Source organism: Nicrophorus vespilloides, unplaced genomic scaffold, assembly GCF_001412225.1.
Source record: "Nicrophorus vespilloides isolate i.1.1-1 unplaced genomic scaffold, Nicve_v1.0, whole genome shotgun sequence".
NCBI classification, from domain to species: domain Eukaryota; kingdom Metazoa; phylum Arthropoda; class Insecta; order Coleoptera; family Silphidae; genus Nicrophorus; species Nicrophorus vespilloides.
The window spans coordinates 38,710-61,847 of record NW_017097120.1 but is presented as its reverse complement, the minus strand read 5'-3'; the positions used below and the strand labels follow the sequence as shown (position 1 = coordinate 61,847).

At 45.5% G+C, this 23,138-nt stretch overlaps 6 protein-coding genes across 9 annotated transcripts; 4 read left to right on the top strand and 2 right to left on the bottom strand.

The window, feature by feature from the left end:
• The first annotated feature begins 459 nt into the window (after positions 1-459).
• On the top strand, positions 460-4,171 carry LOC108559008 (7SK snRNA methylphosphate capping enzyme-like). Of its 4 annotated transcripts, none has more exons than XM_017916125.1 (6): positions 460-654; positions 1,166-2,258; positions 2,330-2,754; positions 2,815-2,870; positions 2,972-3,190; positions 3,315-4,171. In XM_017916125.1, exons 2-6 carry the CDS (start codon positions 1,168-1,170, stop codon positions 3,801-3,803), a joined length of 2,280 nt encoding a protein of 759 aa, XP_017771614.1. In that variant the 5' UTR covers positions 460-654; positions 1,166-1,167; the 3' UTR covers positions 3,804-4,171. The 4 variants fall into 4 exon arrangements, with proteins under 4 accessions (XP_017771614.1, XP_017771613.1, XP_017771612.1 ...); XM_017916124.1 differs by having other exon boundaries at positions 2,330-2,757; XM_017916123.1 differs by having other exon boundaries at positions 2,330-2,760.
• A 268-nt stretch (positions 4,172-4,439) lies between these two features.
• Positions 4,440-5,244, top strand: LOC108559009. The gene is made up of 2 exons (XM_017916126.1): positions 4,440-4,516; positions 4,593-5,244. The coding sequence occupies exon 2, from the start codon at positions 4,613-4,615 to the stop codon at positions 5,168-5,170; it is 558 nt and encodes a 185-aa protein (XP_017771615.1). The 5' UTR covers positions 4,440-4,516; positions 4,593-4,612; the 3' UTR covers positions 5,171-5,244.
• Positions 5,245-8,215: 2,971 nt separating this feature from the next.
• On the top strand, positions 8,216-21,665 carry LOC108558998 (protein Skeletor, isoforms B/C). Its single transcript, XM_017916108.1, has 8 exons — positions 8,216-8,307; positions 15,729-15,957; positions 17,775-17,886; positions 19,212-19,631; positions 19,766-19,786; positions 19,958-20,134; positions 20,196-21,122; positions 21,184-21,665. The coding sequence occupies exons 1-8, from the start codon at positions 8,235-8,237 to the stop codon at positions 21,400-21,402; spliced, it is 2,178 nt and encodes a 725-aa protein (XP_017771597.1). The 5' UTR covers positions 8,216-8,234; the 3' UTR covers positions 21,403-21,665.
• On the bottom strand, positions 8,262-9,023 carry LOC108559001. Its single transcript, XM_017916111.1, has one exon. The coding sequence runs from the start codon at positions 8,583-8,585 to the stop codon at positions 8,277-8,279; it is 309 nt and encodes a 102-aa protein (XP_017771600.1). The 5' UTR covers positions 8,586-9,023; the 3' UTR covers positions 8,262-8,276.
• On the top strand, positions 10,683-11,492 carry LOC108559000. Its single transcript, XM_017916110.1, has 2 exons — positions 10,683-11,004; positions 11,097-11,492. Exons 1-2 carry the CDS (start codon positions 10,852-10,854, stop codon positions 11,484-11,486), a joined length of 543 nt encoding a protein of 180 aa, XP_017771599.1. The 5' UTR covers positions 10,683-10,851; the 3' UTR covers positions 11,487-11,492.
• On the bottom strand, positions 12,082-13,361 carry LOC108558999. The gene has a single exon (XM_017916109.1). The coding sequence runs from the start codon at positions 12,770-12,772 to the stop codon at positions 12,095-12,097; it is 678 nt and encodes a 225-aa protein (XP_017771598.1). The 5' UTR covers positions 12,773-13,361; the 3' UTR covers positions 12,082-12,094.
• Positions 21,666-23,138: the final 1,473 nt, after the last annotated feature.

The window sequence follows — 23,138 nt, the reverse complement described above, 5'->3', positions numbered from 1 at the left end:
AGGGCCTACCGCAAGACGACCGGACTTGGATGGGACTGGATTAGTAGGTGCGACACACTCTCCACCTTCCTCCCATTGACCTGTTGCTCCCATCAGCCCCGATCCATGACTACCTCAATTTCGCGACTGTTTTAATCACGCTCCTTCTCCCCCTCTCTCTCTCTCACGTACACCGATTGTTCAAACGCGAACGATGATTTGCGCCAATCGGCGTTTGGGCGCTATCACTCGGTCGCTTCCGTCGACGCGTTGCCAGATCGTCACATTTTACGTTCGCATCGAAACGACGCAACCGTCGATACCGATTTTAAATGCATTTCTGGATTAAAACTAATAGATTGCGACGATCGCTGTTGTACGTTAAGGCGTCGCGCAATTGGCGAGCGGCTGTTTGCACTCGATACGTGCAGTTTTGCGGTCAGACGTTTTGAATTTGGCGCGTTTTCGTGGGGACCGCGTGCGCCGGCAACGAGGGACGGCCGCGGAAAATGGCGGTCGGCGTTCGGGCCGCAACGATTTGGTAGTCGTTTCGACGGTGTCGTATGAGATAGACGCTGGCCGTTTTTCGCGGAATTTATTGGCGATTTGCAGGCACACTGTATAGGATTAACGCACCAGGAGGCGACGCTGCACGTCGGAGGCAACATCGATCGGGTGAGTTTCATTCGTATAGCATTCGCTGCCATTCATCATCATCATCGTCGTATTTTGTTTGCTCGAACCAACCGTCGATCGAGAGCTAGCTTGCTTGTGTTTTTCTGTACGGTGGCAGAAGGGGGGTTAGGGGGAGGTGGAAATGGCGCGTTGCCGCGAGTATTTAGCCGTAGCCATAACCGCCGCCACCGCCGCCGTTACCACCACCGCTGCTGCTGCAGCAGCGCAGGGGGACCTGCCATCATATTTTCCTTGTTGAGGATACCCCTTCCCTTCGCTCCCTCCTCCAACCCATACCTCCAACGTTTTCGACCGTTTTCCTCCCGCGCACCTCCGCCAACAACTGCCACCCGCGTACCCCGCTCTCAATCGCATCTGCGGGCAGTCCAATCGCGCACGCGCACTCTATCCAATTATTTTTCTTCTTTTTTTTATGTTTGCTTCTTTGTTCGTTTAAACTTTAAACGTTTCTCTACAATCGATTCTAATGTTATTGTTGCTCTTTTTTCAGAAATGTCTTCGGCAGTGGCGGAGGCAGTAACGACGGCCAACAACACGAAACCGCAACAACAGCAGCAGCAGCAGCAGAAGAAACGCGGCGGCGGTGGTGGCGGCGGAGGAGGAGGTGCCAACAGTCATACGCAAAATGCACAGAAAAAGTCAGTCAAGGGTGGCGGGCGGAAGCGTTCGAAGAGCTTCTCGGGTTGCGGCGGCGGCAAGATCCAGAATTGCAAGCCGGTGCTGCCATCTAAATTCTTGCTGGGTGGTAACATCAACGACCCGCTGAATCTGAACAGTCTGCAGGACGAGGAGATAAACCGTGCCATGAACGCGGTGACACCCAAATCGTCGCCGATCCCGACGCCACCGCGACGCAAAGGGCAACCGGTGGAGGTGATCATACCACCGAACATTAACGATCCCCTCAATTTGATAGATTGCGCGGATGATGCCGAGTACGAACAGCAGCTCTGTTCGCCGGTGAAGAAGGGCAGAAAGAAAAAAGGACGAAAGAGAAGGACCACTTCGGGTACGCTCTATTCTGATGCTGAGATGATCATCGAGGCGAAAACACCCGAGTCTAACAGGGATTCAGCGAAGATACCCGAATGCAACGTGCCCGTCGTTGTCGTCGCGACGGCAAAGGCAGCAGCAGCGACGACGAAAGCTGGTGCTGCTGCCGCCGCCGCCGCCGTCGTCGTAGCGGCAGCGAGCGTCGCCTCGTCCGCAGTTTGTGACGCCTCCTCGAAGGCCGACGAACCGGAAGCGGCGGCGACGGTCACGACGACGGCGACCGGTAGCAAAGCAGCACCCAAGGAACTGACGCTCGAGTTGTCTCCAAAGAAGGATAAGAACAAGCGAAAGAGCGAGGAGCACAAGGACGCCGTGAAGAAATTAAAGTATTCGATGGACAAGATCGTGAGCCCGGTTGTACCGCAGCCGGGCGCGTGGAATCTCAAACGCACCGGCGGCGGCGGCGGCAATCGCAACAATCCGTGGCAATTTAGGACGCAGCGCAATCTGAATCGCGAAAAGAACAAGAATCAGGCGTTGCCGCAGTTCAAGGGTCGCGATCAGCGTTACCAGTACGGAAATTACAATAGGTAATGAACACATCAAATATGAATAATATATGCTTCTTACTGTTGCTATTGTTGTTGTTGTTGTTTTTCAGGTATTACGGATATAGGAATGGACATCAGGAGTTGGACGCGCGACTGAAATGTTTCGCGCTGAATAGGGATATATTCGAGGACAAGGACATCCTGGATATCGGATGCAACATCGGTCACATAACGTTGTCGGTGGCGCGCGATCTCTCTGCCCGCAGCGTCGTCGGCATCGATATCGATGAGCGGTTGATCGCGATAGCTAGGAAAAACGTAAAGCACTACGTGAGTAGTAATGGCGGAGGCGGAAGCGGAAGCGGCGCGGGCGTCAGTGGTGGTGGTAGCGCCTCAGGTGTTTATGGTGGTGGTGGTGGCGGCGGCGTCGGCGTCGGTTGTAGTAGTGGTAGCAATGGGGGTGGCGTTGCGACCCAAATGGAACTCGAACCCGAACCCGCCACCGCCATCCGTTCACCGACGACAACCAAGACAAGTAGTAGTGAGTTTTTCCCCATATCCATGGCAATACTATATGGGCCTATTGACATTCCAGGATTCGGCGAAAAGCGCCACGGGAAATCCTTCCCCCACAACGTCACCTTCGTGCAAGTAAGAATCGCAAGAATCAACATCATTATCATCAACAACAATAATACTTTACCAAGTTAGATGTTTCTAATAATTATTGTGTTTCTCATCGAAAAAAAAAGGGTAATTACGTGCTGGAGGATGACTCGTTGCTGAGCGTGGAGCAGCCGCAGTTCGACACCATCCTCTGCCTGAGCATCACCAAGTGGATCCATTTGAATTGGGGCGACGCTGGCATCAAGCAGGCTTTCCGACGAATGTACGCGCAGCTTCGTCCTGGCGGCAAACTCATCCTCGAACCGCAGAACTGGGCCAGCTACAAGAACAAAAAGAAACTTACGGTAAGGAGAGTTTTCACGTTTTTCTACGACCTACCAACGACCGAGGTTCGCGGGATTGTCACACCCGTTGATCGTATAAGGAAGACGACCACCTCGTGCGAGTATTTATGTTGTTTGTTTGTAGGAGACCATCTACAAGAATTACAACAGCATCGAATTCTTTCCCGGCAGTTTCACGCAGTACCTGCTCTCCCCTGAGGTGGGTTTCGCGAAGAGCGAGATCCTCGCGTTCCCCGACAACTCTTCCAAAGGTTTCCAGAGGCCCATCCAAATATACACGAAGAGCACGATGTTCCCGAGCGAGAGGATCGAGTGCCCTTCGAGCTGTCACGAGGGCGGCGACAGCGGTGGCAACAAACATCAGGTGTACGTCTCGGTGCCGACGCCCATCCACGAGGATCACCAGCAGCATAGCAGCAACTCGCATACGAGCAGCTCCTCACCGATGGACCAAGCGGAATCTAGTTGCGAGCGGTCGCAAGACGCGGAGACGGGCGATTGCAGCAACGCTTCAGAAACGGAAGCATCATCGTTAACAGTAACGACGACGACGACAACAACAGAGACCTTAACGAACGGCGATGATGGTTCGCCTCCCCCCGAAAAGACTTAGATCCAATTATCGGATAAAAGAACATTATTTCCTTTCCAACATCTCTCCACCACCCGCCCCTGTAAATATTTATTGTATTTGTATATAGGTGTTTTATATATATATAAATAGCTCTCTCTATCTCTCTCCCCCCTCTCGTTGATACAATTCCTTAGTGTCGTCACATCATTCGTTCACCTCATCTTTTCTCTCTCTACCTACTATTACTACTATTATTATTTCCCCATTTATAGCTACAAAAACCAAATTGAACCACTCCTCTTCACCCTCCACCCCACAACTCAATTCTCTTTTCATTTTTTTTTTCTTTCACAATGTACGTGTATATAAGAAATCTCTATGTAAAAAAAAAAGAAGATAAATAATAATGATAATAACAATCGACAACTACTACATCGATGCAACACGTGTGTTTTCCGATCGATTTAAAACAAAAACAACAACACGGAAACAATTAATCAAATTAATTGAAGAATAAACGTCTGCATACATTTCATTTATGAATTTGCATCATTTCCAAAATGCCCTCAACCCAACACACTACAACTGCAAAATGTTTCTGCAACAGCAAACTTTAATGCGAACGGAAAAGTAAATGTCTGATGGAAAACAATTGGTGATATTCAGTCTGCAACGGACAATTAAACAATGATGCATCGTATTATGCAACCAGTTATACGCCTCAACGGAAATTTCAGAGCAACGTATTTCAGGTAGGTTCAGCGTTTGCTTGCGTCGATTAATGGATTAATGTTGTTGTTGTTCGTGGACATGTCGTGCCGTGATCAGAAGAGGCTTTTCAATTGCAGATGGCTGCTAAAACAACAAGGGAAGTAAAGAATGAGATTGAGGTTCCGTGCAGCAACGAGGAGAAGGTGCTGAACAATTACATGATGCTCTGCAACGAGGAAGACAGAGTACGATCGCTCTGCGCTCCGATGAAGTTGAGACCTGCGAAGCAGCCGCACGAGAAGAGCAGCAGGTGGCGGCGTCTCGAGGAGCCCGCGACGTTCGTGCGATTCGAGGAGCTGCTGCGGTCGCCGCCTGCTCTGCACAGCAGGATCCGAACCGTCGGTCTCCTCGTCTTCGAGAACTCGAAATTCTGGTTGCGCAGCATGATGCTCCAGCCGAAAAGTATCCATCAGCACCGTCGGCTTCTTCTCACCTTCCACAAGATGTCCCGATTGCCGGACCCGGCGACCGACGTCAACATCTACGTCATGGTTCTCGGGCAGCACTCGCGCTCCCTGTACTCACCGCAGGACGTGCCCTTTTACTGCGTGCACGTGTGGAACCAACTCGAAAACCAGAAGCAGATCGACATGTGCTTCCACCTGTACGACACCATCAAAGCCTTGCACTCGTAATCCCCCCCGACAATCTAAACAAACAAACAAACAAAAATACAAAATTAATAACAATGTCATTTTAAACATTTGTAAACTATACTTGATAAAATAAAAACTGATCCAAGGATTGCTTTGTGGGTCATTCATCACTATATCGCATGTCACCTTTAAATTGCGTCTCCTTGACTAAACACAACACACAGACATAGACATTGAGAGAGAGAAAGAGAGGGAGGATTCAAGTGGATGCGGCCTTTAATTACTTTTTCTTTTCGTCCTAGCACCACTTCTCTTCACCAAATTAAAAAATGAAAAGAACGTCTGTATGTAATTAGAAACGCGCTTCACCACCACCCATCATCATGAAGATTCAAAGAAAGAAATTAAGAAAGGTGAGACTGGTTGCTGTTCGTCGCACTTTTCGGAGGCGTTTATAATTGGATTACGAGAGGACGATGCAAACCAAAAATGTGACGCTAACGGTGGAAGTAGAAGAGGAGGAGGAGGAGGAGCAGGAAAACGAAAGGATCACTCACAACCCCTAATGCTGCTCCGACAGCCAACATGTCATTAGGACTTTGACGTTTATCGGGAGGGGGATGAGCGACGAGCGACGATACCCCATGATTTCGCTTTGGGGAAATTAACTTTTCGTTCGTTCGTTCGTTCGTTCGGTCGGTTGATTTTCTCATTCATTCATTCTTTCCTTCCTTTCAGTTCCAATGCAAATACAAAGTACCTTCCTTCACGGTCACCGTTTATAATCGCCTTAAATGTGATTGCCCTTTCAATTGCGAGCGCGGATTAATTGTCATAGTTACGCAAAACGCGATCGTTTGCTTGACCCTACCATCGATGCATGGAATAAAGCAATAAGTGCAATTCGATCGTTCGCTCGGACTGCGAAACAATTTCTCAAAAAGACATTGCATAATGATTTTATCAATTGAAATCGCTTCAACTGTACAAAACGAGCATAATTGCAGTTCCGCCAGAAAGCCATAATTCTATTAATCGCCGGACAACAATAGAAATTAATCGTACACACGTACACGTATTTTTTCTTTCGCCTCTTAATTGGCTGACAATATTGGTAAATCCAAAAATTGTGTGATAGTTTCGTAATGACCGCCTGCATAAAAGAAAAGTTTCCTTTTTTTTATATCCAAGGCTGACCTAAATCATATAATATATACATGAATAATTTGTTTATGCGAATATTGGAAATAATTTTTTAATTCAGATTTTTTGTCGATGATTCGTGGATGGATTGTGAATAATCCGCAACTTGTTGCCGATCCCTTACCCCCAGTTCCACTTTTCACGATTTTATCGCATCTCTCTCTCTCTCTCTATTCTTATTGTTTTCTTTTTCGCTCTTTCGTATTGTTTTGGTGTGAACTATGCTTTAATGATGATGATCGGACGGATGGACGTGCGGAAGTGACGGTGCGAAGGGAGGAGGAGGAGACGAGCAACCACCCCCCAAACGACGTCGCATTGTTCGCTGATGTGGCGTATGTATGTATGTATGTATGCCGGTGCATTAAGTCTATTGGACTGGTGGCGGACGGAACGAAGGGAAACGAGTGAGGAGGGTGGAGGGAGGGAGTGAGGGGTGTGCACTGAAAACACCCTATCATTTAGTAATCTTCAGTAATCCACACGCATTAAAACATTACCGTAATGGGTCCCGACGATGATGCAAATTACCGCCGACGGCTGCGGAGCTGGAGAGGGGTGGGGAGAGCTTGCCCGTTTCAACGCCACCCCCGAAACCAGCAAAAACACCGCCGCCCGCCGCTCTTGTTGCTGCTGCAACTGAACAACACCCTCTCATTATCACCATTAGAAATAATTGCAAAACGCATCATGTGCGGCGCCAGAGCCAACGCGACGCCAATTAATATAATCATCGCCTTCTTTCCGTCTATCAATAATAATTATACGACCATATATACAACACACACACACAACAGTAACAAAAAAATAAAAAAACGAAAATTGATTGTTTGTACTAATGCTTTCGGATGTGTGTATAATGTATATGTTATGTATAAGGGTAAAAAAAAGAGAAATGAAATCGCTGGAAAAATAAAAGCTTTTAACGTTTTGACGCCGATTGATAATCGATTGATGCCATTATTTCGGATATCCATAAATAACCGATCCAAAAGCTAAACAAAGCAGAACAGAACAGAAAGAAGTAAAAGCGAAATACGCATTGAAATCAACGGACGATTCCCAATTAAATATATACAATCTATTAATTACATCCAATGGTAATTAAATTTAGAAAAAATAAAACGATTCGCATTTTATATCCTTTTGCAAATATTACCGAATATATAAACGTGTTAATGGTCGGTCAGCCAAATTCCCTTGACATTTTGGGCGGTGTTTGAAACGTGTTTTATGTTCGTGTCGTGTTCGAAACGATTTTGCAAATTATTAATTAGTTTCAAGGGAAAATAATAGAACGGCCGCAAAACTATTATTCTCTCCACGGCGGCGTTGGAGAAGAAAAATTGGGACAACTTCGCGTAAAAGTATTTAAAACGATGTAAATATATATTACATAAATGCGGTGCAATTTCGCGTCGTCTCCGTCGTCGTTTTTCTTTCCACTTCTTCTTTCTCTTTTTTTGATAACTGTTATTTCGCGTTTTGGGGGTTGGGTTGGCAGCGGCGGCGGCGGTGGCGGCCGCCTCGGCGTCGTTTCATCTCTACACCCATTGGCGGATCGAGGCCGCCCCCCGCTCGCGCGCGACTATGCCAAGCGCCGCCCCCGCGATGCGCTCCGTCCGGGGGAGTCCCCGGCCGCGCCGCTCAGTCCACGGCGCCCACCTGGCCGCGAAACAACGACGCGCCGCTAATGATGCTCGTCGCTCATTATTAGTTTTGTTCAAGAACCCGCAACAGCAACAACAACAACAATATCTAGAGCTGCAACAAGAGTCGTCCGACAGAGAGAGAGAGAGCGGAAATTAGTGCGAGCGAACGTTTCATTTTTTCTTTCTGTTTTTTCTTTTTACGTTGCGTACTCACGCGTTCGGTGTTCGTTCGGTGAGGAGGGCAAGAGATGACGACGGAGATGGGGTCCAGGTGTTCCGGGGCTTTGGGATTACTGCTGCTGGTTGCCATCGCGACAACAGGTATGAGGACAACAGCGGATGGAGGTGTCGGTGTTGCGGTGTCTTTCCGTAGTGAGTCGCTCGATCAGCCTGTACTTCTTCACCTTGTGCAGGTGTCGGGCGTTGGTGAAGGCGCTCGGGTCGCAGGTCGGTGGATAGGTGAAGCAGCCGGGACACCCCCGGCACCCCGACCGACGACACTCGTGCTGCAGCCCGTTCAGCTTGCCGCAATCGCAGCCCGTGTAGTTGACGCCGCCCCTCAGCTCCCTGCTGCGCGCCCTCTTCCTCCGCCTCTTCATTCCATCATCACCACCACCGCCGCCAACTTCCGTCGCACCTCGACCATCCACATCATCATCCTCATCCTGAAACAACAACAACAATTACAATTAAGCAATAATAAACCAAAACAGTTTATCACTCACCTGATTCAATCCGTTACGGAAGCAGACGCAGTGACAAGTAGTCATCATCTTTAGTTTAGCAAAATGCACAACCAACCTACCGCTACAGCAATTAACCCAAAAAAAAAACAAATAACAGTAAAACTTAAAACGGATAATTTAGAAACATCTTCTTCACGCAATTTCGACAGCCGACAAACTGATAAATAAACAAGTTGTCATGGCATCATCATCAAAGCTCAAAAGTCACGCGGACAACTTTTACAGATACCAACATAAATAAATAATATCGAAACATTCATAATAGAAAGTAACTATTAATGGTAACTATTACGCGTTACTTGTCAAGTCAGAGATTTAAAAAAAGAAATATGAACATTTGCAACAATGTTATTACATTTATATGATCCAAGTGAGATTTAATGATGATGGAATTGCGAAGATTGAACGAAGTAAACTTTGAGAATCATCGCGTACAGATTGAAAGAAATATTGAACATGAGAAGAGAAGAATAAGTGGTTCAAGGAGGAACATCCGCAATTGCACGTCGTTAGTGCGAAAGTGAAAGTCGAGGTTGTTTAAAACCAAAAACATCATCAATTTCAGAGCACGAAACGAGGTCTTCTGTTGCAGAATGTGTGATGATAATTTGTTGCTTTTCGTCAAATTGATATAATTAATATGCACGGGATAGATGGATGGATGAAACATGGAACGGGCGGAACACGCTCCACCAATATTGATCTGTGAAAGTTGCTCTCTCTCTGTGTGTGTGCAATCAGAGTGAAACGTTTTGTGTTTTAATCAGTTAATGGACGAAGAAGGAAGGAGTTGGACGAACGAATCCTCTTCTCTCTGTATTAGAGAGAGAGAGAGAGAGAGAGTGAGAGAGGATTTGGAGGGTGGTTGTAGATTCGTTTTTGCTACGCACGGTCTTTGTCGCAGCAAATCTGGGAAAATCTGCGCGGATTTGTATCGAATGCAATTTACGCTTTGTCACGGTGGGGGCGGCGAGAGGAGTGAAAGAAGAAGGAAAGTTACGTTGACAACGAGTGAAAAAAGAAGTAGAAGAAGGAAGGAACGTAAAGAAAAATGGGACACGAAACAGTGTCGACGCAATGTATTATAACACTTTCACTTTGGTTTGGCCGGTCAGACACAGACACACTCACACACACACCTGTGTGCGGAAAGCGAAAGTTTCCATCGGAATCGATTCGATGAAAAATTCGAATGTTGAATACAGAAAAAAACAAACAGAAGAAGAAAAAATAAACGTCTGCAACCTTGACATTTGCTTTTGGTAAACATTCCGATTTCTGTTGGTAATTGACCGAAACAAACAGAAACTGCTTAAGTGTATTTGTGTACGCGTTTATTATACAGCTTGCTAATTAACCGAGCGGTCTTTTGAGCTAAAGGTGGACGAGATGGAAGGAAGGGAGAGAGCGAGTTGTTTTGTATGTAGTGATAGGAGAAAGAATGAAAAGAAGAAAAAAAAACCCTAAATAATTTCCACCCTTCGTCGTCATCGTCGTTTTCGGTATTTAGAGTTATACAAAAGGGTAATGAATGAACGTCCTCTTTTTAATAAGGCTTTGATATTATTCGCAACGCAGAGGAGAGTTGACGCATCTACCATTCCCCAGCAGCAGGACCGAAACAGACGGATTCTCCTTCTGCTTAAGGGGGTGGATGGGTTTGATTTGGAGGTTCACAATAGATGACGCATCGATCGTGCATTCATCATTTGTCTTCCATCTCATTGCATTCTCATCCACTTATTCTTCTCTTCTTTTTCTATACATCATATATAAATGTATAGATTTAGCTAGCAAACGCGCACAACAACAACATTAAAACGTTTCCAATTTGACGGACTATTACAATGTTCGTTCGTATCGAACGAACATTGTAATTACATTTGTTAATGTGCGTGAAATATTATATTTCGTTGGAAATGTCCTTTTTTTGTTGCAAGTTGTAAGTAAGAAGAAACAGTTGGGCGATTATCATGTGACATAACATAAACATTTCAATCGATGTCATCATCATCGATTGACGTGTCAAAATTGTCAGTGGAATTGTAAGAGGAGTGCGGATAAACAAAATTCCGTGTGTTTTTTTTCAGTGTGTGTGTGTAAAATACAGAGAGAGAATATGTCGTGCGCGGATGGCGGAGAGGCGGCAGCGGGTGAAGACGGGGAGCAGCGAAGGAGCAGCTCCCCCGGCGGTCTGCCCAATCCGTACACTTGCTACGTGAGCGCCTGCCCCGAACCGAGGAACCTTACTTACAAGCATCCCGAATTCCTGGTTGGTCTCTCTTTCTCTCTATAAATAATAAACAAACAATAAATGAAAAAAGAATAAATTAGTCAATTCGAAACGTACGTGCGCTTCCTTAGATCTGCTACAAGTGTCCGGCGGATGGAGACGAAAGCAATGATGAAGATCAGCCTGTCGCCAAGTACTTTTGCTACCCGATAAGTTTGGTGCCAGCCATAGGAAGTGGACACGACTATCAGCAGCAGCAGAGGCGACGTCAGCACGAAGATGGAGAGATGGAGAACATCTTCTTCGAGTATCCCGCGATGCAGCCGCAACCCATGTATTCCAATCATCATCTGCAGCAGCAGCAACAGCAGCAGCAGCAGCATCACTTCTACCCAAGGATGTACCCGTCGTACCGGCAGTACCCGGTCAACTTCAGCTCAGCTTCAGGAAGCCTCGGATGTCCGTCAAACATGCGCTTCTATCATACCTACGATGGAAAAGTTTATTATTGCAGTGCATGAATAACAACAAAAATGGGGAAAATGGGGTTGCGGGTAGATTGTGCAAAAAGGAAGAGGAGGAGAGTTTTGTTTGATTTGAAGAAGAGACGGAGAGATGGAGTGAGAGAGAGGGTTGTTGCCCGAGGGTTTGAGGAACCGCATCGAGTTTCGAGTTGAAAGCAAACACACATATGCACAGAGAGATATAGATATAGATGGGAGTGAGATGATATATGAGAGGAGATGGGTTGAGCATTGAAACTCATTCCTCTATTTTCCTCTCGCGCACTCTTTCGATCCGCAAACAAACTCCCCCGTTGCTATCGAGTTCATTCCCAAGCGAGCATACAACAAATACACACACACACATACAACTGTTACCAACTGTAAATGAGATGTAGTAATATATATACACACACATTTGTTTTATTGCAAAAATAAAAACTTTCGTTTTGCACCTGAGATGAGAGGCAACAGACTATATGTCTGTCTGTCTCTGCCCGTGTCCTCGATTCAGAGGAATAATGCAACCGCAGGATTCACACGCATGGAAATCGCAATTTCCGTTCACATGAAAACACATGTATGTGGTTACAACAGTAAACGCAGCATTGACATCATTTCGTTGATCAGCAATGCTTGATCGGCCTCTTGGCGCGTCTCTCCATCCCGCGCTCCTTCAGCCTCGTCAAATGTTTGGCGTTGGAGAACTCGCTGGGGGCGCACGTCGGCGGTTGCATCCGGCATTCCGGTGAACCGTGACATCCCGTCCGTCGACAGTCGTCCTGCAGACCGTTGCGCTTCTCGCAATCGCAACCCCTGTACAGGATGCTGGCGCGTAACTCCCGTGAATTTGCACGATGAGCGCACGACCTCTTCGATTTCGAATGTTTCTTGGAGCCGGCCTCAGCCACCTTCGAACTTCGGCCTCTCTCCGAACGCGAATCATCAAGACCGTCCCCGCACATCATCACGAACGGCGAAGGACAACAGCAATCGCACGGTGGCGCTTGAAAGTGTTGCTGCTGAGCATAATCATCGTGTTTGCGCGACTTCTTGCATCCACCCAGCGGCGTGTTGAGGAAGATCGCTGGACCGCATTGCCTCGGCTGCGGCACCAGGAAGTTGTCGATCTCCGGCTGCTGCGGCGGTGCGTGCGGTATGCACGGAGGGAAGCAGGTGGGTGGACACGTTGCGCAGACGGGCGGCAGAGGACCGCAGAACGGTAGCATGCCGCAGCACGGGGGAAGCTGCTGCTGCTGCTGATGATGATGTTGCTCGCCTGCAGTCTCGTGATGTTTCGTCATCTTCTTGTGGTGGTGTGGTTTATTCACTGAAAATTTAGAAGCTTTAATTCACTCGGAGGAAATTTGGAGATGGTAAACTGCCAAAATATGATTACTAAATGACATGACGTGAAAAACAATTAACAAAACCCTAGCCTAGCTTGGCCTGGCCACCTAAATATAACTTATGAATACATATATGATGAATGATGGTTAGAAAGAAAGAAAAAAGAAGGAATAAAGATCGATTCGGTGTATAATGCGTGCGTGACACATCGTTCTCTTTGTGATCCGATGTTTTGGGTAACACATCATGAGGAGGAGCAGTGGCGGTGGAAGAGGGGTGTCGTTTCCTTCAAACAGCGAAGAAAAGGTTGAGAAGAGGGTCGAGTCGTTTTTCGTTCCGAACCGACGACGTGATTGATGCCATTAGCTTTAATAGACAGATATCGAAAGGCGTTCAGTCAAATAAATCTCGAAAATCCGGAAAGAGAGAAGTGCTTTTAGCGGCGACAACCCACCCAACTCCATCATCATCGAAATGCTAAAATTTTCATACGGAATAGAAACGAGTGCGGATGGTGTGTGTGTGTGTGATGGACAAAGAGGAATAAAGGAAGCAATAAAAAAGAAAGAGATGAAGTAGGAAAAACTCCCACACACATCAAAACACTCACACCCTTTCATCGACTCGAATGATCGAAGAAAGCGAAAGTTCAAATGTGCGAGAGAAAATTATAGCAAATTTGCAAACTACTAATATTTGTGGTAATCACGATTACTATAGTATATATATATATGTAGTTTTTAGGGGAGGTTGTTTGTTATATGAGATGCGAGATGCGGCAGTTCATTAAATTTAATTTCCGCTCCCGTAAACCGAATCAATTTAAAATGTAATAAATTAGGGCTCGTTAGATTTACGATCTAGTTTTCTCGTCCAAACTCTGGTGCTCCGTTTCTCTCTCTCTCACTCACACTCACTATTTTTTTGATGATGGCCATAAAAATAATTGTGTGAAATCTGTTGCGCGTTCTGCGGGAATGACGGCGGTTTTCTCACTCACTCACACTCATTCATTCATTCGTTACGCTTCTTCCCCCAGGGAGGGAGGGTGGTTTGGGGTTGATGTGTGTGCGTGTGGTGTGGTGTGGGGTGGTTCGCAGTTATTTCATTTTATGTGGTGCAAAGACCAGGGTGGAATCCAGTTGATACGGTGGTGTTAGCCGCACATACATACATACATACATGCATGCATGCATTCAAGCGTAGGAGGAGAGGGAGTTATAGAGAGGGAATCGTTGCTTTATGGACTGAACGTCCTATATATGTATGTATAGACTGCTGGGCGAGTGGATCAACGAGATGAAGACGAACAGCTCTAGCTAGCTAGCTGCTATCCACCTCGACCACTCTGATCTCCTCCTCGCCATCTCTATCGTTCCCCTGATTCAAAGAGAAATCAAATAAAACCTGAATACGAAAAGTTACTATCTCTTTCTTTGTAGCACACACACACACAAACAATAGATACTTTTGGTAAAGTTATCACATAATTTCACTTTTTGGAAATGAGTAATAAGAAATGTTGATCAACTTAATTAGTTAATAAATTGGTAAAAACACATGCAAATATTTGTCACAAATCATTAAGGCCGCGAATGAAAACAATCGACTGTTTCAATTACAAAAGAAAAAAAACATCTCCTAGCAACCCAATAAAATACGCATATCGATCAATTGTTATTATTATGTGTGTGTTAGAGAGAGAGAGAGTGAAGGCGATCCTCCTGGGACTAAATCTCTATATATAATCCCTCCCAATGGATCTGTTATTGCCGGTTTATAGCTTCGACATCCCTTTCTCTCTCTCTCCCTATCACACACACGCATACAACCACGCGACCGAAACCCACGTTCATTCCTTTTTTTTTCATATTCTCATCCCTTCAGATAGATCATGCTTCCTTCCTCACAATTCCACCCCTTCAAATGTTCTGGTGATGGAGGAGAGATTGTAGTATTATTTCGGTTCCGCCGGGAATCGAATCATATTTTCGAAACACTCACACTCACACGATTATCGGGCAGGAAACAAATTTAAGCAAAACGAGACAATCACTTTACATACATGCATAAAAGTAAATAGATAGCGAGAAGGAAAGAGATCGCGTGTGTGTTGTACTACTTTTTTTCCCCCTATATCCGTAAATATTTAGATTCATGTAGATACTATACGTCGACGTAGACACGACGACGACGCGTTTGCATTTCGCGATTCAAACAAATATTTGCATTGGAAATTATGAAGAATAACAGAGAGCGATTTCAAAATGAGTACACACTATTTTGGCGTATGGATGTACGTACATTGGTAGGTATTCAATAAAGAAGATTAATAAGGAAGGAATCATCAGGTCGTTTGTGTGCAATTTGCAGAGAAAACGATTGTGTACGGCCTCCTCCTCCTCCCTCGGCCAGAATCAAAAGCTTTTCGCCGGATTAGCGTTTACATATCGATCCTGGGGGCAGCTAGAGAAACAGGAGTAGAACACATAATGTAGACGAGAGAGAGAAAGAGAGAGAGAGTACACTCTTATCAGCTTCGCACATGAACTATTTCATCTATCTATCTATCCATCCATACTTTATTTCCAATCACCCTCCTTGCAATCACCATTTGACTTATACACACACATCAATTTATCCCACATTCACATAATAACATTTCAGGTGGAGGCGCCGGGAATAATCAATTATCTCTCTTTCTCTTCCCTCATTTATATTCCCGACGTGTGTACTAATGCAATAAAACTTTTATTGCGTTTCAAATTGATTTCTCGCAGCAGAAGCGAACCAATTACATCGCGCGTTACGTCGTAACCGACCATCATTGTCATCAATTATCATATATACGTATAATGAGGAATGATCGTTTCATTTCATTTTATTGTTTGTCTGTTTGTTTGTTTGCAGCGAACGGTAGGAAGCACTCGGAACCCTACTACGGCGTGCTGATTGGTCAGCTGCAGAATTTCGCGCACGGTATCAACGGAACTGCTTACGCCGTGGACGAGAGCACCATCTTCATCAAGGGATTTTCGTACGACGGCACCGGCCCCGACGCCTTCTTCTGGATAGGAAACTCGCCGCGGCCCAGTCCGGAGGGCTACATCATTCCCTATCCAGAAGATTACGTCGGAAGGTAATACATATATATATGGTCTTTTTATCGATGCGCGCACTCCAATCTTCAGGATTGGAGGACAAAAGAGAGGAAGAGAAGAAGGCATTTCGTTCCGGCGGTTAAATACTAATAACCGAGGAGGGGACGAGGAGGATGGTTTTTGATTAATGCCAGTTTCCCTGATGTCGTACTTGGGAGGGTAGTAACACAACGTCGACGATGATGATGATGATATTAAAAAAGAAAGAGACAGTACTTTAATAATAGAGAGAGAGAGAAAGAGAGAGATAGATAAAAAGTAGTAGTAGTAGTAACATCCCATGGAATTAGACTGGTGTGTAACTGATGACATGGCAACTTACCGCCGTAGCCGGTTGCAAGGGGCGGAGGAGGCGGCGGTGGTTTACGTTCCCGCGGGGGCAAAACGACCGCTTCCACGCACGCACACACACACACACATCATACAAACCTCCCCCCTATCATCCCTTTGCGAGAAGGCGGCGTGGGGGGCGGCCAGAGGGGTGCAGCAGCCGCCGCCGCCGCTTCGAGGGTCGTAATTGTGATGAAGTCAGCTCGACGTCTTTATTAACTGCTAGCACCCCCCGGGTCGACGCGTGCACACCGACAAATCTCTTTACCCTCCTATTCCTCCTCTTCTTCTTTCACAACCCCCCCGTGTTACGCGTATACCACGCGTACAGAAAAATCCCCAAGGGATGAAAGAAGAAAACGAAATTGTTTTCAATCATTTCCATCCCTCGGATTTCTTTTAATACTTATTTTGGATTCAGCAGTATTCTTTACACGTACGACTGGGAATACACGTTACATTGACGGGCGGGCGATCATCATGACGATGATGATGATCGTTACGAAACTATCGATTCATAATCATAAAACATTTATAGTCATTCTTAACCTACCCCCGTCTCCACTACGATAATCGGACAGCAGTAGGAGCGGCGGTGGCAGATCCTGCAGTTGAAATTGATGATATTGGAAATAAAATGAAATCGATAAGCGACATATTATTGCCGAATGAGAATGTATAGTCCGAGAGTGGCGTAAGCGTAAAGTGGGGGATTACGTTTAAATCGCGCGCGCCCAAAAAAATAAAAATCGTCCTTCCTTCCACCCCCCCGCGCGCGCTCTTTTCGAGTATCCTAGTATCTATGGAGACCGACCGAAAACGGTGAAATCCGCTTACGAATGATTTGCCTTTAATCCCCTTAACGCTGTACGTACGTACGTACTGCAGCATATAATAACATGCTACAAACGAAGAGATACACGTAAATGGATATAATATATTCCGTAGAGAAACAGTGGGGGAGGAAGTAGTCAAGATCATCATCATCATCATTATTGATAATGTTATCGGGATGCCAATTAATTTGGAGATGAGCGCATCTCGATGATGTGTATCCAAATAAACGGCAGAGGGTGAAGTACTACGAGTAGGAGGATTCGCGGACGGCGGCAGCAAACAATTCAATCTATTTATATGCAAATAGAGCTATCGAACGAACGGGTCCATCTAGTTGCGTTCCCCCCTCGTTCAATCTCTCTCTCTTACACACACACACACATATTTCGTCCTCGAAAAAGGGGGAGGAAGAACGGAGTGCCGCCAAGGCAACCCCTTTTAAATACATTACCAATTCCCTTTTGCGAAAGCGGATGATAGCGGACGGCTATTAAAGCAGACAAAAAAAAAACGGAAACAGAGAGAAGAAAGAAACAGAATGAAGATAATGGAATGAAATGGGGGAACGGGGGGGTGGTAGGGACGAACGATAAATAATCTGTTGCGTTTTGTTTCGTACTTGTTCCAGGGATCCGCCGGTCTTAAGGGCTTACAAGAACGCGGACGTAATTCTAAGGCTGCCGATGGGGAAGAGGATCAAGGACATCCGATGGCTCTCAGTCTGGTGCAGGCGATTCACGGTAAGTTCTATGTTTCTATAACCAGATGAGAATCTGAAATAAACGAATGATTATCGATATTTCAAATAATGAAATAGAGAAAATATTTAATATTTTTTACGTTTTCGTTCGTTTGTGTTGTATAGTCGTGGTAGTTGTGCGTGTTGAATTTAATTGGGCTGTCGGGGTTTTAGCACATCCATGCATAATGTTGTTGAAAACACTCAGAACAAATTAGAATCACGTCCGTGAAACAATGGCGTTCATGGGGTGGGTAGGGGGTTTTGCCTCATCGTCCCCTTTCTGCCACCGTTCACCAGAGTCCCGATTTTGGGGGGTAGTCGAGTGAAGCAAGCACAATGCTGTTGTGGAGTGGGTGGTTGAAGGGGGCAGAGGGATGCGGACACACAGAGAGAGAGAGAAAGAAAGAGAGTGTGTGTTAGAGCGTGTCACTGCGGTTGATGTGCACCAACTCTTCTCTCTCTCTCTCTCTCTGGCGGGCGGGCGGGCGGTCTGGCGGCCGCCTCCACTGCCTCCGCCGCTACGTTCCGCTCTGTTACCTCTTCTGAATGCCAGGCCAACTCGCTCGGAATATTTCCTCATCTACTCCATTTGGGCACATAAACCAGAACAGAAGACGAGCTCAGGCGGCGGCGACGGCAGAAAGGGGGGTTTCCATCCGAACGATCCCCCTCCGCCAGCTCCTCCGTCCTTTGTACGATGACGGACTGCAACATTCATTACTTTATTATAATATATTTACTAGCCGGAAATTTAGTTACGAAACCGACAATCAACTGCCTCAAACGCCTTCCATTGTTGTTACCATATTACAGCAACTAATAGAATTGTATGGGAGACGACGACACGCGATTCAACCATCCATCCGTACGCTCCGCCATAATCTGCATTAAAATGTCTCTATGTTAACGAATTCGCTAATTGGTGGTGATGGCGTCGCGTTCCCTCGAAACAATCACAAAGTTTCGATTTGTTGTTGTTGTTGTTGATGATGATTATGATGATGAATATATAGATAGATAGATAGATATGTTTGCATATACATCTATATATAAATTCATGATCGTAGCGTAAGAGGGGTGGTGGTGGTGGTGGTGATGATAGTAGCAGAGGTTGTAATAGTAGGCCCTGCCCCCACGGTGGGGGTGGCTGACGCCAGGCCCGGGAATCACAGTATCACATTATCGACCTGCGCTGCCGCCTCCCGACGACGACGCCAACATCACCACCACCACCGAACGTACGACTGCAAAGATACAATTGCCAAAATGGCAATGAACACAAACGGACGGACGGACATATATAATGTAAATGTATGATTGTAGGTCGATTTCGGTGAGGTTTTCATCCCGCCCAATCTGGAGGTACCAAAGCCCCGGGTGCTGCCGGAATTCAAGCGTCTGGCGCACGGTCTCCGCTCCGACAACATCAGCATCCTGGATGCAAAGACCTTCTACATACCAAATCTGCATTACGACGGTGCCGGTCCGGACGCCTACTTCTGGGTGGGTAACGGCACAGAGCCGACGCCGTTCGGCATAAAGGTGGCAAACGAGATGGGCTCTTTGGACCCTCTGCGCGGATACCAAGGTGAAGACATCGAGATTCAGTTGCCCGCCTCGCTGACCGTCTACGACATCGACTGGTTGGCCGTCTGGTGTGTCCAGTACAGGCACAACTTTGGTCACGTCATGCTTCCCAAAGATCTGGACGTTCCGCCGGCCCTAGGTCAAACAAAGATATCGGTAAGTGAAAATAGAAAAACGACGACGACTACACTCCTCATATATACCTGTGCTCTAATCTCTTGTTCATCATCTTTATTAATATTTGCGTTGTACGCGGCGCTCCCATTTTCCCTTCTGTTTTCTTTTTCAAGCCGCCTTGGTGGTACAACCCTGTAAGTATGGGGTACTCTGATATGCGTTTCTGAATAATAATGATGCAGCAGTCGCAGCACGCATTAACGCATCACTCGCCTGCTGCCAAGTCCTGCAACTTGTACTACTACTGCTGCATAGCGAACACCGCAAGTAACACTGTTTTTTCTCTGTTGTTCGAACCGACGAAGACCAGCTCGACGGGCCGGCCCTCCGCACCGACCAATTGCAGGGAGTTCCTGGATAAGCGCATGCAAGTGCGATGGGAACCAAAGGGCGATCAGGTGCAGATCACTCTCTCGGCGAGGATACGCGAGGACCAGTACATGGCGTTCGGTCTGAGCGGTGCTCAGAATAGACCGCAAATGGTAGTAGTAGTAGTATATATCTGCAAATATAATCAATCAAACAATTACGTTTACTACTCAGGTCGGGGGCGATGTGACGGTGGCCTTTTACGATACAGAGACGAGAACATTCCGGGCGGTCGACTATTACATGTCGCACACGGCGCAATGCGACGGTAAATCTGGAGTGTGCCCGGACGAGAGGATCGGAGGCAGAGACGACGTTACCATAGTGTCCGGTGATAGAAAGAACGGTGTTACGACCGTGACGTACACCAGACCTCTGCAGACGAACGAGGCGGTGAACGACAGGGCGATTCCGACGGACGGCCAGGTCAGCGTGATCGCCGCCTTCGGACCGCTGAACGCTCGCAAGGAGGCGAACGCGCACAGCATCACCGACAAAACGACCGTCGACCTGAAGATCAACTTCAGCGATTTGGATGATGCCGGATGCACGGGTAGCCTGGAGAACCTCGTCGATCCTGACGGACCGAAACCGTGGCCACCGCTTCGCATCCTCGGCGAGGTCACGTTCACGGCGCGCATAGGACCGACGGGCGGTAAACGGGGTTACACTCCGATCACCGGTCAACCGTCCTGGGGCATCGCCTGGTACATAAACGACATGCTCATACCTGAGCTTTACCTGGAGCGCGGCCAGACGTACACGTTCCTCGTGGAGGGCGGCGACGACTCGACGAATCCCGCCCGCTATCATCCGTTCTACATAACCGATTCCAGGGAGGGCGGGTACGGCCAGAAGACGCCGCGCGACCAAAGAAAGCAGAAGGTGTTCGCGGGCGTCTCCTTCGATCACGACGGTTATCCGTATCCGACTGCTTCCGGCCGCTACTGCGAATGGGCTCACAAGAGCATAGACAAATCCGCCGAGACGGAGACCTTCGCCGAGTACGTGGAAACGTTGAGGCTCGAATGCGACAACGGACTGCCCGGTTTTCTCAATTGGACCGTGCCCATGGATGCTCCGGATCTCCTCTACTATCAGGTAATATTGAAAACTGCAATCAAAAGACTATTAATATATAAATATATAATTTTGTATACAGTGTTATACGCACAACAACCTTGGCTGGAAGATCAACATCGTGGATCCGGGCTACATCGATATGCAGAACGGATCAGGCAGCGGCGGCGGAAGCAGCACCAGCAGCGGTCACCGGATGATTGGCGTTGGTCACGTTCCTTCGACGACGGCGTTGACCGCTCTCTGCCTCCTCATCCTCGCCGCCCTATCGATACATACGCGGCGGGGGCGCATTTTCTAACCCAGTTACAGAAGGAATTCATTCCCGCGATGAACGAACACAACATGGGCATGGTCTTTCTATCAACATTCCCTACACAGAACCTCATCCTTTTCCTCCTCTTCCTTACTCCCGCTCTACTCTACTTTATATTTCAACGTTTTTGATTGATCGATGATCTGCGAGATGAGAAGAAATCCTCGCAAAATTCGATCCCGAACGAAACGCGACAATAATGACGACGATGACAATAATGATGAAACGTGTCAATAAACACAGTAAATTATTACATATATAAAAATAAATGGGTATGTGTTTTACGTGGTTCGACAATAATAATAATATATATATATAAATATAATATATAAAAATTAGTAAATTATGAATGAGAAAGAAGAGAAGAACAAGATTATATTTATAGAGGAAATAAGTTACCTTCGCTTAAGTGAGAAGAGGAAGGATGTCGGTGGTGGTTGGTTGGTCTGAAGACAAATAATTATAATAATAATATTTATCAATGTGCACAAAATACGACAATAATTTTTCAAATAACAAGATTCAAATTTATATATATATATGAATATTAATTATTATATATCTTAGTGAAATGATAAGAAAGAAAGAAAGAAATAAACTAAAATTAAGGCTGTCGATGCAGACAATAACTACATTTCTAATGATTATTAATTAATTAATGAATTAAATTTGTATGATGGAGATGATATTTTTATGTGACATATCTCTCTTTTTTTCAGAATAATATTTGTATACACACACATATCCTATCATAATATATATAAATATAAAAATGTATATTATATATAAATATGATGTAATTAATTATTATTACGAGAGATGTCGGATATTTTAACGATTCAATTAATAATTTTAGGTGAAGAAGTAACAACAATAAAACAAATCTTAATAATATCCAAAATATTGCAGCGATATTATTGAAATGTTTGAACGCGATTTATATATATATATATATGTGCAAATATATTATACAATAATTAGGCGTTAAGTTTTTACATATTTTATAATAATCTGCACACTCTATCTATTCTATTTTTGACTAATTTTATGCGCGGACGACGACCATTCCTTCCTTCTCTTCACCCACCCCATTCTTAATGAACCTCCAAACGCAAACCGACGCAAAATGTTTTACAAAAGAGGGGTCGTGGCGACAAGGGTAGAGGGTCTGGTCTGTCTCTTTTTTCGAGCTGAGCACTCTATTTATTATACATTTAAATAACAATTTTCGATGCAGATTTCTGCACAGTTTATATTAATTTACAGGTTCGTTCGTCGCTTACGCAGCATATAATAATTATAGGATGTTTGAATGAAAAGCTAATTTGTTGTTTGAAGCTGACGATGATAAAATGTAATAAAATGAAGAATTGCGCGTGAGTTTTTTGCAAATTAAAAGAACGTTGATTTGATTGGAGAGTGCCTTTTGTATAAATGTGTTTCTTTTTCTATTCGTTTGTTAAAACAAACTATAATAGTTGTTGTTTTTTAAATTTCATTTTAATTAAAAATTTGTACAAAAAATCGACAATAAATAATTAACGCGATTTTCAATAGAAAGAAAGTTTCTTTTTTAGTTAGCTTTTTTCGTTTTACGGTGAAACTAAATAATACTGACGTAATTGATAATAAATATACATATTATATGGGAAGGACGAAGGACTCGATGATTCTAATTATAGATATTGTAATTTAATACTAACTGCTAGTTTATGCAAAGA

Coding starts and splice junctions, on each gene's coding strand:
- LOC108558999 (XM_017916109.1), bottom strand. CDS start 12,772: ATGACGAAACATCACGAGACTGCAGGCGAGCAACATCATCATCAGCAG.
- LOC108559001 (XM_017916111.1), bottom strand. CDS start 8,585: ATGAAGAGGCGGAGGAAGAGGGCGCGCAGCAGGGAGCTGAGGGGCGGC.
- LOC108558998 (XM_017916108.1), top strand. CDS start 8,235: ATGACGACGGAGATGGGGTCCAGGTGTTCCGGGGCTTTGGGATTACTG. Junction 15,958..17,774: donor CCAGAAGATTACGTCGGAAG/GTAATACATATA, acceptor TACTTGTTCCAG/GGATCCGCCGGTCTTAAGGG. Junction 19,787..19,957: donor CGCCTTGGTGGTACAACCCT/GTAAGTATGGGG, acceptor GAACCGACGAAG/ACCAGCTCGACGGGCCGGCC.
- LOC108559008 (XM_017916122.1), top strand. CDS start 1,168: ATGTCTTCGGCAGTGGCGGAGGCAGTAACGACGGCCAACAACACGAAA. Junction 2,871..2,971: donor ACAACGTCACCTTCGTGCAA/GTAAGAATCGCA, acceptor CGAAAAAAAAAG/GGTAATTACGTGCTGGAGGA. Junction 3,191..3,314: donor AGAACAAAAAGAAACTTACG/GTAAGGAGAGTT, acceptor GTTTGTTTGTAG/GAGACCATCTACAAGAATTA.
- LOC108559000 (XM_017916110.1), top strand. CDS start 10,852: ATGTCGTGCGCGGATGGCGGAGAGGCGGCAGCGGGTGAAGACGGGGAG. Junction 11,005..11,096: donor ACAAGCATCCCGAATTCCTG/GTTGGTCTCTCT, acceptor GCGCTTCCTTAG/ATCTGCTACAAGTGTCCGGC.
- LOC108559009 (XM_017916126.1), top strand. CDS start 4,613: ATGGCTGCTAAAACAACAAGGGAAGTAAAGAATGAGATTGAGGTTCCG.